This window comes from Eubalaena glacialis, chromosome 4 (assembly GCF_028564815.1).
Source record: "Eubalaena glacialis isolate mEubGla1 chromosome 4, mEubGla1.1.hap2.+ XY, whole genome shotgun sequence".
Lineage (NCBI taxonomy): Eukaryota > Metazoa > Chordata > Mammalia > Artiodactyla > Balaenidae > Eubalaena > Eubalaena glacialis.
In genome coordinates, this window is record NC_083719.1 from 184,072,429 (window position 1) to 184,085,170 (window position 12,742).

General features: G+C 56.0%; 1 protein-coding gene and 1 non-coding gene across 2 annotated transcripts; both read left to right on the forward strand.

Moving 5' to 3' along the window:
- The first annotated feature begins 567 nt into the window (after positions 1 to 567).
- Positions 568 to 10,216, forward strand: EEF2 (eukaryotic translation elongation factor 2). The gene is made up of 15 exons (XM_061190729.1): positions 568 to 671; positions 1,678 to 1,892; positions 2,791 to 2,972; positions 3,064 to 3,275; positions 3,776 to 3,954; positions 4,049 to 4,154; positions 4,663 to 4,776; positions 5,019 to 5,157; positions 5,277 to 5,472; positions 6,124 to 6,382; positions 6,825 to 6,932; positions 7,738 to 8,091; positions 8,329 to 8,511; positions 8,594 to 8,726; positions 9,493 to 10,216. Exons 1-15 carry the CDS (start codon positions 669 to 671, stop codon positions 9,684 to 9,686), a joined length of 2,577 nt encoding a protein of 858 aa, XP_061046712.1. The 5' UTR covers positions 568 to 668; the 3' UTR covers positions 9,687 to 10,216.
- Positions 3,634 to 3,698, forward strand: LOC133091619 (small nucleolar RNA SNORD37). The gene has a single exon (XR_009700952.1). It is a non-coding gene; the product is annotated as a small nucleolar RNA SNORD37 (small nucleolar RNA).
- Positions 10,217 to 12,742: the final 2,526 nt, after the last annotated feature.

Genomic DNA, 12,742 nt, shown 5'->3' on the forward strand with positions numbered 1-12,742 from the left:
TCACTGCTATATCCACAACACCTATAGCAGTGCCTGGTATAGTAGACGCTCAATCTGTCTTTGTGGAATAAATGAGTAATTAATACCTGCCTTTAAAAAAGCTTTTTTTTCTTGTAAATAGACAAGTAGTTGCAAAAACGGTACTGAGAGGTCCCTAGTACTCTTACCCCTGTACTGTCATCTTACATAACATCAAACCGAGGAAATTAACCTTGGTACAATCCACAGACCCTATTAATATTGTAATCTGCTTTTAAAAGGAGTGCTTGGCACTTTGCAGACTGATATAGTTGCTATGATATGGTTAATATTCTCAGCTAAAACGGCTCTTCGCTTTTTGCACCTAAGTGTGGCATCCCGGAGGCGTGCACCCTTCACCGGGCGGACCACGCCCCAGGGAAAATCCAAGTGTGGAACGCAGACCCTCTGTATTAGTGCACCGGCGCCGACGCATAAGGGTTACCCTGTGGGAGGCCGTCCATGCGCCTGCGCGGGGCGTCGCTTCGCCCCCGCCCCAGAAGCGGGGTCAGATGACCCGCCCAACCGGCGTCGGCCTATAAAAGCTCGGGTGTTGACGTCAGCGTTCTCTTCCGCCGTCGTCGCCGCCATCCTCGGCGCGGCTAGCTACACTCGGATCTGCCTGGGAGAATCCACCGCCATCCGCCACCATGGTGAGCAGCGCTGTTCAGCGGGTGGCCTGAATCGGCGGCGGGACCTCCGTAGGGCCGGCCCTACCAGGCCTGGAAAGCTGTGGCCTCCCTGACTGAGAGGAGACATGGCGGCGGCGGGGCCGGCGGGCCCGGGGCTGGGGACGCGGCTGCCGCCATGTCTGCGCGCTGCACTGCTCGCCGAGCTCCGCTTCCGGGGGCGCCGCCGCCTCCAGGACCCCGGGCCCGGCTGAAGCTGGGGCGGAGGCGGGGCGGGGGGTATGATGATGTGGCAGACGCTGTAATGGCGGGCGCCGCGGTGCGAGCGGGGAGAGGGGAGCCGCCTTATGTAACCCGTGGGCTTGGAGTTAGAGTTCGATTTTCTGTCGGGAGCCGGGGGCGGCAAGGAAATGGCAAAAGGAGAGAAGAGTAAGACCTTTAGAAGCGTCTTGTCTTCTGACGTTGTGTAATCTTGGTCTTTCCTGTACCTCCCAATTGTGAACACCTGATTCCAGAACCACGAGGTGGAGGCTCCTGCCTGTTAGGGCTGCGCAAGCCTCCCACCCCACCGGGGGTGGCATATTTAAGAATCGGGGGCGGGGTGCGTGGCTCTGCCTGTTTGACCCCCCCACCCTGCACAGCGAGAGGTGACCTTGGATTTTAAAGAGTCCCTTCGGTTGTGGGAGGGCTGGGGGTATAACCAGTGGCAACACGGTGGGGGGAACTTAAGCTGGACCCCAGATACGGCAATATACTATAAAGGGAAACTGTTGTCACTCTTTTGAGACTTAGTCCCCAGTACTCATTCTGGGTTGTGACAACCAGCGTCTGGCTTTTCAGGGACAGGGTGAATTGCACTTTTAAAGGGGTGTCAACAAAGAAAGGGGCATCTGGGTGGGAATTGAGGCAGCGCCAGGACCAGCTCCCTCTGGCCATGGCCTAGCAGTCTGTATTGATCAAGGTCTCAGTGCCAAACCTCATTCCTGGAGTGCCGGGCCATCCTGAGCCTCCCCCCCGCCCCCCCGCCCAGGTGAACTTCACAGTAGACCAGATCCGGGCCATCATGGACAAGAAGGCCAACATCCGAAACATGTCCGTCATCGCCCACGTGGACCATGGCAAGTCCACTTTGACGGACTCCCTGGTGTGCAAGGCGGGTATCATCGCCTCCGCCCGGGCTGGGGAGACCCGCTTCACTGACACCCGGAAGGACGAGCAGGAGCGTTGCATCACCATCAAGTCGACGTGAGCAAGCCTTGGTGCCCTCTGGACAGGGAAGGGGGGAGGTGCTTACTCTGAGTCCTTGGGTGGTGGGTAGGGAAGACAGACAGTAGCCAGCCCTTTCCTGACAGGTTTCTGAGGAGATGAGCAGCTTGGGGCTGGGTTTTTGGACTGTGAGGGACAATGGGGCTTAAGCTAGTGAGATGGGAACCTTTGCTGTGGGGGAGGCACAGTGATGGGTGGTATTAAGGGGATTTGGAGAGGAGGGGGGCCGAGGGGCTCTTGGCATTGTCTGGAGAAGTCTGGGTGGGTGCTGCTGACATCCAAGGATACTGTTAAAGGTCTTGCCTTGCCTGTGGTGGCCCCCTGTGAGTTTTCTGGCCCCAGATGTTAAGAGGGTGAGAAAACCCCCCTCCCCCACAAAAAAAAAAAAGAGGCTGTAACAACAGTTGTCTTCATCTGGTAACATCTCCTTGGTCATTGGCTCTGAGACTCGTTTCAGCTGGGGCGGGACGGGTGAAAGGTAGTCTTTGGGGTTTCGGGATCTTGCCTGATTGTGTAGCTGCTCTTTGAAATCAGGTCTGTTGAGCCTGAGGAACCAGGTGGACTGTGCTACCATTGCACCTGTACCAGGGAGGTGGTGGTTCCCGGCAGAGGGTGCTGCAGAGGTAAATGTCCCTGGATAGGATAGCTCTTGCGTGGGAAGTCTGCAGTTCATCTCTAGGGATGAGTAATGCGGGGGGAGGAGACAGGTTGCAGCATCTGTCTGGCTTTTTACTGGATTACAGCCTCACTTCAGAATCAAGAGCATCCACCCCGACTCCCGTGGGCAGGAACCTGATGGACCACAGGGCTAGTGGGAGCAGGTTAGGAGCCAGGCTGAGGTGTGCCTCCATCTGGGTAATCTGTCCCAATCTCTCAGGGCCATTTCCCTCTTCTACGAGCTCTCAGAGAATGACTTGAACTTCATCAAGCAGAGCAAGGATGGCTCTGGCTTCCTCATCAACCTCATTGACTCCCCTGGGCACGTGGACTTCTCCTCAGAGGTGACAGCCGCCCTCCGTGTCACTGATGGTGCCTTGGTGGTGGTGGACTGCGTGTCGGGTAAGCAGCAGGCTTCCCCACGGATGGCGGGGACCCTGGGGCTGTCCCCTCTTTGGCTGACGGAGACGCCTCATCCCGTGCTGGTCCACAGGCGTGTGCGTGCAGACAGAGACGGTGCTGCGCCAGGCCATTGCTGAGCGCATCAAGCCTGTGCTGATGATGAACAAGATGGACCGGGCGCTGCTTGAGCTGCAGCTGGAGCCCGAGGAGCTCTACCAGACCTTCCAGCGCATCGTGGAGAATGTCAATGTCATCATCTCCACCTACGGGGAGGGCGAGAGCGGCCCCATGGGCAACATCATGGTAGGATTGCCTGACTGCTGAAGTTGGGGTCCCTTGGCAGATCACCGTCTCCTGCTGCGTTCCTAGTACCCCCTCCCGCTTCTTCGGCCGGGTGGGCAGCGTTCCTCATGCAGACTGGAAGGGTTGTGGTCTTCTCCTTGGGGGCTGCCCTTGGGAAACCACTGTTGTGAAGCCATGGCCTCCTGGGGATTCTTGGGAGGTTGGAAGGTGAGGTTGCCAGGAACCTTGGAATGGCAAGAAGGCTGGACTTTGGTGGAGGCTGTGGGGTAGAGGCTCAGCCTGCTAACAGAGGGGCATGGGGCAGTGCTTGTGGCATCATCGCGCACCCCGTCGTGATGGGGGCAGAGCTGGGCACCCTGTACGTGATGACTAAAATTTCTTCACTTTGACCTGATGGCTGTTGAAGAAATCTGGTGTCTGAGGGCCGGGGTGCTTGGGGACTTCGTAGATGTGGCTTGTGTCCAACTGTCCCAACTCACAGCTTTCTCCTGCTCTCTCAGATCGACCCCGTTCTCGGTACTGTTGGCTTCGGGTCTGGTCTCCACGGCTGGGCCTTCACTCTGAAGCAGTTTGCGGAGATGTATGTGGCCAAGTTTGCCGCTAAGGGCGAGGGCCAGCTGGGGCCTGCCGAGCGGGCCAGGAAGGTGGAGGACATGATGAAGAAGCTGTGGGGAGACCGGTGAGTGCTGGAGACACAGCTCAAGTGTCTGTGGGGTCCTTCATACCCGCGCCCCCCCAGATTCCCCTAACTTGGGTTGAGCCTTCTCTGACAGGTACTTTGATCCAGCCAACGGCAAATTCAGCAAGTCAGCCAACAGCCCGGATGGCAAGAAGCTTCCGCGGACATTCTGCCAGCTCATCCTGGACCCCATCTTCAAGGTGAGCTGGCATGTGCTTGATAGGTGGGCGTCCCCAGGGCTGTCTTTGAGCTCCCTGAGAATCTAGTACCCAACCTGCTGCAGCCAGTAGCAAGATGCCGTGGGGCAAGGCAGGGCCAGGCTGCAGAGGCAGCTCCTGGGACAAGATGAGGCAGCATGAGGTCAGAACGCCCTCAGGGTTCCACCCTGACAAGGAAGTCACCCCGACCCCTGGGCTTCATCATCAGGGGGACCATCAGCCTCCCTGGTTGGGCAGCAGGTGAGATGAGGTAGGAGGGTCTGGGGTTTGTAAGCCTGTGAGTTTAGTGAGTGTATGCTCAATGTCTGAAAATAGAAATGGGTTTTTTTCTTTTAACAATCTGTCGAGAAGTGTCCCCGTGATTTGCTTAATTGGGTCAGGCCTTTGGCGGTAAGTGAGGATGGCCTTTAAAGCTCCAGAGCAGGAAGCAGGTAGCTTCAGGCTTCCAGTATGTTCCCAAACCCACTTTGCCACGTCTCCTGGGTGTCAGGTGTTTGATGCAATCATGAATTTCAAGAAAGAGGAGACAGCAAAACTAATTGAAAAATTGGACATCAAGTTGGACAGTGAAGATAAGGACAAAGAAGGCAAACCACTTCTGAAGGTGAGTGGAGCGGCCATCCTGTGAGTCCCCATCCCAGCTTGAGTGCCGTTTTCTCAGGTAATCAGACATGGCTGTGAGGGTCCCAGGGCTCCATGCTGGGCCCAGGCTTACATCAGAAGTATCACCAGCAGGAGCCCTGTCACCAGCAGGGGTGGGTATGAGACATCAGGTGTTTTACACTGCTCTTCTAGATTCTTTCTCAAGTCATTTTTTTTCTCCCTCTCTCAAATCCCCTCCTTTAGGCAGTGATGCGCCGCTGGCTACCTGCCGGGGATGCCCTGCTGCAGATGATTACCATCCACCTGCCCTCTCCTGTGACGGCCCAGAAGTACCGCTGTGAGCTCCTGTACGAGGGGCCCCCAGATGACGAGGCTGCCATGGGTACGTGGGGCGTGCCTGCACCCCGGGGTTAGAACGCTGGGCAGAGCTGCAGAATTCTGGAAAGCTGAGTTGCCAGGGAATCAGTTTCCCCTGTGGGGGGTTCCTTTCTCTCTCTTCAGGCATTAAAAGCTGTGACCCCAAAGGCCCTCTTATGATGTACATTTCCAAAATGGTGCCGACCTCTGACAAAGGACGGTTCTATGCCTTCGGCCGGGTCTTCTCAGGGCTGGTGTCCACCGGCCTGAAGGTCAGGATCATGGGGCCCAACTACACGCCCGGGAAGAAGGAAGACCTATACCTGAAGCCAATCCAGAGGTGAGGTGCTCCATGAGGCAGAGGGTGCCCAGCAGCCTCCCTTCCGCCCCTCAAGCCAGTGAAGGGGCAAGGGGGAGGGTTATCTGAATGTAGGAGACTTGGCCAGGGGAGGCCCACCAGGAAATAGTGTCTCCTCCTCCTCACTAGGAATTCACAGTGAGACACAGCCCGGAGTGGGGAAGCAGTTGCGCAGAAATTATGGGGGCAGCATACATTTTTAAAATACCCAGAGGGCAGGCTCTGACCCCAGAGATGTCATGTGGTGGGTGGCCACCCAGTCGCTGCTCCAGGTGTGGGTAGTGGGAAGACAGTCTCCATTCCCGCTAGTTCCTCAGGGCCCTGACTGTACCGTGACCTGTGAGTGCCGCCGGTTTCCCTGTGGCACGCATGTCTGGCCTGGGTCAGGGTGCAGAGTCCTGCACAGGGCACGTGTTAATGAGCAGGTGGCTCTGTCCTGGTGTGCAGGAGCCAGAACTGTCACTGAGACCTGGGTCGCAAGATAGATTCAGGGCTTGGCCCAGGGTGGGGTGGCACTGTCCCTCCAGACAGGAAGTCAGCCGCAGGCTCCAAGACAAAGGAGGCTTGTCTTTGGTCGTTTGGGGATCTGTCACCCCAGTGCCGATGCATTGTGGCCTTTTGTGTCTCCCCCAGGACAATCCTGATGATGGGCCGCTACGTCGAGCCCATTGAGGACGTGCCTTGTGGCAACATCGTGGGCCTGGTGGGCGTGGACCAGTTCCTGGTGAAGACAGGCACCATCACCACCTTCGAGCATGCCCACAACATGCGGGTGATGAAGTTCAGCGTGAGCCCTGTCGTCAGGGTGGCTGTGGAGGCCAAGAACCCGGCCGACCTGCCCAAGCTGGTGGAAGGCCTGAAGCGGCTGGCCAAGTCGGACCCCATGGTGCAGGTGGGTGGGCCCCGGCCGGAGGCAACACCTGCGGCGGTGGTTTGTTGGCTTATGTGGTGTGGCTGAGCCGGAAAGATTCCGCTGGCTTCTCACACAAGTAGAGATTCCGTGTTGAGAAAACCAGCTGTGCTGGTTACACCTGCCCTGGCAGAGGTGCTGCCCTTAATTTAAATGGTGGTTTTCCACCCAGGAACCGGATTTCTTTTGTAGGCTGCTTGGGTCTTTACAGGCTGGTTGTGCACAGAGGGGCCTTTTAGAAGGTTAACGTTGAAAACGAGTAAAGAGGACCCTGCTATCTTCCCCCCAAAACCCCATTTTGGGAGTCTGCCTTTTCCAGCTGGAGGGAAGCTTGGAGCCCGCTTTCCACCTGTCCCTAGAATCCCTTGGGTTTCCCGCATTTGTCCCGGGGTCTGTGCTCAGGCTGACACGTGGCCCTTTTCAGTGCATCATTGAGGAGTCCGGGGAGCACATTATCGCGGGTGCCGGGGAGCTGCACCTGGAGATCTGCCTCAAGGACCTGGAGGAGGACCACGCCTGCATTCCCATCAAGGTGAGGCCTGGCACTGCTCTGGTGGCCGGAGGCCCACTGTCCCCAGGATGGAGGGGCCGGTGGAGAGCACGGACCTGGGTCCCGGCTGGGCTCTGAGGGGCCCATTGACTGGGGCACTCGGTTCTCCATCCTTCTGTCCGTTACTGCCAGGTGGTATGTGCTGACACCAGCGGCCTAGATGCGTTGGCAAGGCTGGAGTGTGAGTGGTCTGCTTCTTAACAAATTTTTTAAAAAACTCTTGGGAAGTGCAGACACTGAGGCTTACATAGCCGGCCCCACGCCCAGCTGGTGCGTTCTGGTTTCCATTCTCTCCTTTTTTTCCCCCACAGAACTGAGTACAGATCTGTGTCTGTTCTCAGACCTGGATTTGGGTTTCTTTACGTGTGGTTCTCCTTGTTAAGCTTCTGTCTTTTCGTTTCTACTTATAGGAATGAAGTTTTCTTTTTTCGGGTATGGTGACAGCTTTTCCCCATTGTTTTCTACGTTAGAAAACTATTATGCTGGGGGGTGGGGTTAGGCCTAGCACTTGTATCTTTTGAGATTTGTTTCCCAGTTAGTACCGCATATGTGGAGTTTCACTAGTCCTCTTGGCAGTGGGCTTCCTCCTACGAGGGAGTAGCTGCACACCTCATGTTTACACAGAAGACGTGCATGGCTCTGTGCCGTCAGATCAAACGCGCTCTGCTTTCTGTGCCACTGCCACTGTTAAGTGGGTCTCGTTATTAGGAAGACCTTCTGTTAAGATGCCTCTCAGGTGTCTGGTTCCTGTGGCAGACCTGACCTGACCTGCGTGCTCCTTTTGCAGAAATCCGACCCAGTCGTCTCGTACCGAGAGACCGTCAGTGAGGAGTCTAACGTGCTCTGCCTGTCCAAGTCCCCCAACAAGCACAACAGGCTGTACATGAAGGCACGGCCCTTCCCCGACGGCCTGGCCGAGGACATCGACAAGGGCGAGGTGTCCTCCCGCCAGGAGCTCAAGCAGCGGGCCCGCTACCTAGCCGAGAAGTACGAGTGGGATGTGGCCGAGGCCCGCAAGATCTGGTGCTTTGGCCCTGATGGCACCGGCCCCAACATCCTCACTGACATCACCAAGGGCGTGCAGTACCTCAACGAGATCAAGGACAGCGTGGTGGCCGGCTTCCAGTGGGCCACCAAGGAGGTGAGGGGCCGCTCAGGCACGACTCTGGCGGGTTTGTCACTGGGGGGTCCTCCTTTCCTTGTTTCCCTGTTGGCAAGGTGGGGCTGTGGTCCTGCCTTCTGGGAAGGGGACCCTAGGGAGGCCTAGATGGTCCCTGTCGGTGAGACCTGGAGGAGCTGGCACAGACAGTTCTGGCTGACCTGTTCTCAGGAGCTGCAGTAGAGGCGGTTTCTTGATGGTGTTCCCCTTCCTCCATAGGGGGCGCTGTGTGAGGAGAACATGCGGGGCGTGCGCTTCGACGTCCACGACGTGACACTGCATGCGGACGCCATTCACCGCGGGGGCGGCCAGATCATCCCCACGGCCCGGCGCTGCCTGTACGCCAGCGTGCTGACCGCCCAGCCTCGGCTCATGGAGCCCATCTACCTTGTGGAGATCCAGGTGGGGAGGCCTGGCCCCGCCAGCTGCTGCTCCCAGTCCCAGCCTGCCCAACAGTTGCTAATAGCCTTTCTTTGCCTGACAGTGTCCGGAACAAGTGGTTGGTGGTATCTACGGTGTCCTAAACAGGAAGCGGGGCCACGTCTTTGAGGAGACCCAGGTGGCCGGCACCCCCATGTTTGTTGTGAAGGCCTACCTGCCTGTCAATGAGTCCTTTGGTAAGTGCCAGTCTGGTGTGGTCCTCAGATGCCCGCTGCCTTTGGGGTGGAGCCCAGCAGACATTCAGCCCATCTGGTCTAGGACGGGACCCAGTTCTTTTCTTTTATCTTTTTTAATATTTATTTGGTCGTGCTGGGTCTTAGTTGCGGTAGGCTTGCTCCTTAGTTGCGGCTCATGGGCTCCTTAGTTGTGGCATGCGAACTCATAGTTGCGGCATTCATGTGGGCTCTAGTTCCCTGACCAGGGATTGAACCCGGGCCCCCTGCATTGGGAGTGTGGAGTCTTAACCACCGCGCCACCAGGGAAGTCCCAGGGGCCCAGTTCTTTCTCGTAGTGCATGGTACAGGGTGGGTCTGATGGGAGCTGTTGCTTTCTGCATTGCAGTTGAGGAGGAGGTGCCCTGTTTCTCACATGGGTCTCTGGACTGTTGAATTAGGGGGAAGGTCCTTGGGCCTGTAAATCTAAGAGCAAAGCCTGCAGAGCAGCTGTGCTGGAGCTCCGGTTCATCCTGAGAAGGAGCAGGTGGAGACCAGAGGCCCAGGAAGGGCCAGCCCTGCCTCACTTATTAATCAGTAGCCTTTGAGGGAGCCTTTGGGTGAGGGATAGGATAATGGGCCTGACATCTGACATGAGCCAGGTAGTCCGGACTCAGTGATCCTCTGGTGTGGGCCTGTGTTCCCACCTTCCCCTCCTGGCCTGCGCCAGGGAGCCGTGAGGCACCACACCTGGGCTGCCCGGTGAGTGCCGTCTCTGTGCCTTCTACAGGCTTCACCGCTGACCTGAGGTCCAACACGGGCGGCCAGGCCTTTCCCCAGTGTGTGTTCGACCACTGGCAGATCCTGCCCGGTGACCCCTTCGACAGCACCAGCCGCCCCAGCCAGGTGGTGGCAGAGACGCGCAAGCGCAAAGGCCTGAAGGAAGGCATCCCGGCCCTGGACAACTTCCTGGACAAGTTGTAGGTGGCCTCCCCGCAGCCTGCTGCCTGGTGGGACTCGGCGCAGCCCCTGCGCCCAGGGACAGGTGACCACAGCAACAGCCCCACATTCTCCACGACACCTTGAGGCTGTCCAGACCCAGTAACGCTCTGCCTGACAAGTTTCTGGGGCCCACTCCGTGCCATCGCTCAACATGAACACTTGATGCCGTTTCTTTCGATATTTATTTCTAGATTTCAGAGGCAACAGAAGTGCCCTCACAGCAGGGACTTATCTGGCCGGTGGGGATGGGGGAGGAGATGGGACACCCAAAGCTTTTTTGTTAAGAGGGAAATTCACATGTCCAAAAAAAGTTAAAAATAAACGCATTAAGAGGTTTATTTGGCTAAATGGCCCGTAGTGGATTCTTCTCCGGAAAGAGGGAAGGAACAAGCGGGTAGATGTTCTCTTCGGACAGAAGCTAGAAGGCAGGAAATCCTGTGCAGTGTCACCATGAGCACCTCCAGCTGTATTAGTGCCATTGGAATAATAAATTTGATATGGTGGTGATCGTGCATGCGTGTCCATGGTCTTTCTCCATCCGCTCAGGCTAGAATGGACTCCTTGTGCCGGTGAGCGAGGCCATGGGTGACGCTCCAATACAGTGTTCAGTATCACCTCCAAATGTCCAGGGCCGAGGCAGAGGTCCGTGAGACTTCATGTGATCCAGGCGAGCCCAGTTGTCCATCTGTCATATGGGGCCAGCCGGTGGAACTGTCCTACATCTGTGCTGTCCACAGGGGCAGCCACTGGCCTCGTGTCTACTGAGCCTTTGAAATGGGGGCAGTGCAGCCCAGGACCATTACTTTTAGCTGTAAATATATTGACATAGTCTGATGGTGCTGGTGCTGTCATAGCAGTCAGTGCAGGCTGGGAAAATTGCCCTTGTGCTCAGCTTTGTGCAATCAAAACTTCCCTGTGGTTACTGCAGTTCTGACTAGCACCCTGGGGGCTGATTTGTGCCTGGGATGTGGGAGGAGCCTCAGTCTAACTTTCATGCTAGGAGCAGCTCTTTGAACAAACAGCAAGGATTCCTTTGTAGGATTCTCCGGATTTGTCCATTCAAACTTTACCCAAGATTTGTACCGTTATGCGTGGGTTATCACTCTACATGCCTGTCCTCAGGAAGGCGGATAGGGACAATGAGGTGCTGGTGTGGGGTTCCAGGCCAGGAGGGTGGCCATTGTGCTCCCAGGCTGCCCAGACCTATACCTCCACTAATATGTGTCTTGTTAAGGTATGGAAAGGGGAGGAAAGGAGTTGTTATAGAAACCTGATGAACTTTGCCTAGAGCCAGATGACCAGGATCAACATCAGTGATAAGTCAGGATGATAGTATGGACCCTTGATAAGGAGTGATGAAAATGGCACTGTATGGGCTTCCTCCCTAAAACCCGTCACCCCTCTTTAACCATGAGAAAGACAAATCCCAATTGAGGGAGTAGACCAATCCTCAAAACTGTCTTAAGTTATCAAAAACCGGAAAGTATGAGAAGCTCAAAGCCCAGAGGAACCTAAGGAGACATAACTAAATGTGACGTGGGATCCTCGGACAGGAAAAGGACATTAGGGAAAAACAAGAACTCTGAATAAAGTATGGACTAGTTAATAATGTATCACTCTTGGTTCATTAATGGTGACAAATACAAGATGTAATAGGGGAAACTGGATATGGGAGAAAGTGCTGCTTTAGCTGTGAACTGAAGTGTGCTTAGGAGTTAAGAGTGGAGGAACGTGGTCCCCAGGCAGGAGGAAGAAAGCTGGTGCCATCTCAATGAGATGCTTGAGGCGAGAAGGCAAATGGTGTTGGAGTGAAAAAGGGGGGGAATTGCACGAGGTTAGGGTGGCCAGCAAGGACCAAAAGACACAGGTCTGTGTCAGATGGTATCTGAGCTAGTTCAGCATGGGCTTTGGGTTCGGGCCTCTCTGGGAACGAATCTCAGTTATGCCTTTGCCGGCTGTGTGACTCCGGGTGGGTTACCTAACCTCTCGGGTCTGTTTCCCCAACTATAGAAAGGGTAAAATATTAATGTACTTTACCTCCTTGGGTTGTTGATTGGTACGCACTAAGGCTCAATCAATGCTAGCTGTTACCATGTATCTTGAGCTTAAAAGGAGTCACAAAACAATCCTCAAGGGGCTTCCGTGGTTGGCGCAGTGGTTAAGAATACGTCTGCCAGTGCAGAGGACCAGGGTTCGAGCCCTGGTCTGGGAAGATCTCACATGCCGCGGAGCAACTAAGCTCTTGCGCCACAACTACTGAACCTGCGTGCCACAACTATTGAAGCCCACGCGCTTAGAGCCCGTGCTCCACAACAAGAGAAGTCACCGCAATGAGAAGCCCGCGCACTGCAACGAAGAGTAGCCCCTGCTCGCCACAACTAGAGAAAGTCCGCACTTAGCAACGAAGACCCAACACAGCCAAAGATAAATACATAAATAAAAATTTTTAAAAAATCCTCAAGCATTAATGGCAACACCAGACCAATCTCCTAACCCAAAGCCCGAACCCAAAGCCCACACTGAACTAACTCAGATACCATCTGACAATCTCTAATTTGCATCTTTATGTATTTGGAATATGGTTAGCATTTTACAGAGAAGGAAACTGCCACTCAGGGACTAAAGCAGCCCAAGGGTTCACCTCAGGGGCTGTCATGCCGGAGCTGGGCCTTGGATTCGCGCTATCTCATGCCCAAGGTAGGCAGGAATAGGGATGCAGGATTTCAGCATCCCGCCTCCCAGCTTCAGGACCCCGGTCAGAGGAGAACGGGCGGGGCGGTCCAGAGGCCGGAAGTCGGAAGGCCGACTTCCGTAAGCTTGACCGGCGTTCTTTGCAGCCAATCACCTGCGGGAAGCCTAGCCTGTGCCAAAGACGAGGCAGCATTCTGGTGAGGAGGGCGGGACGCGCGAGGGCCTGAGCCTGGAAGACGGCGGTGGGCGGGCTTCACGAGCGGCGGGCGCACTGGCCAATGGGTGGTGGGCTCCACCTCTTGGGGGCGGGCCCTGGGGGGCGCGGTGACGTCGCCCGGGTCAGCGCG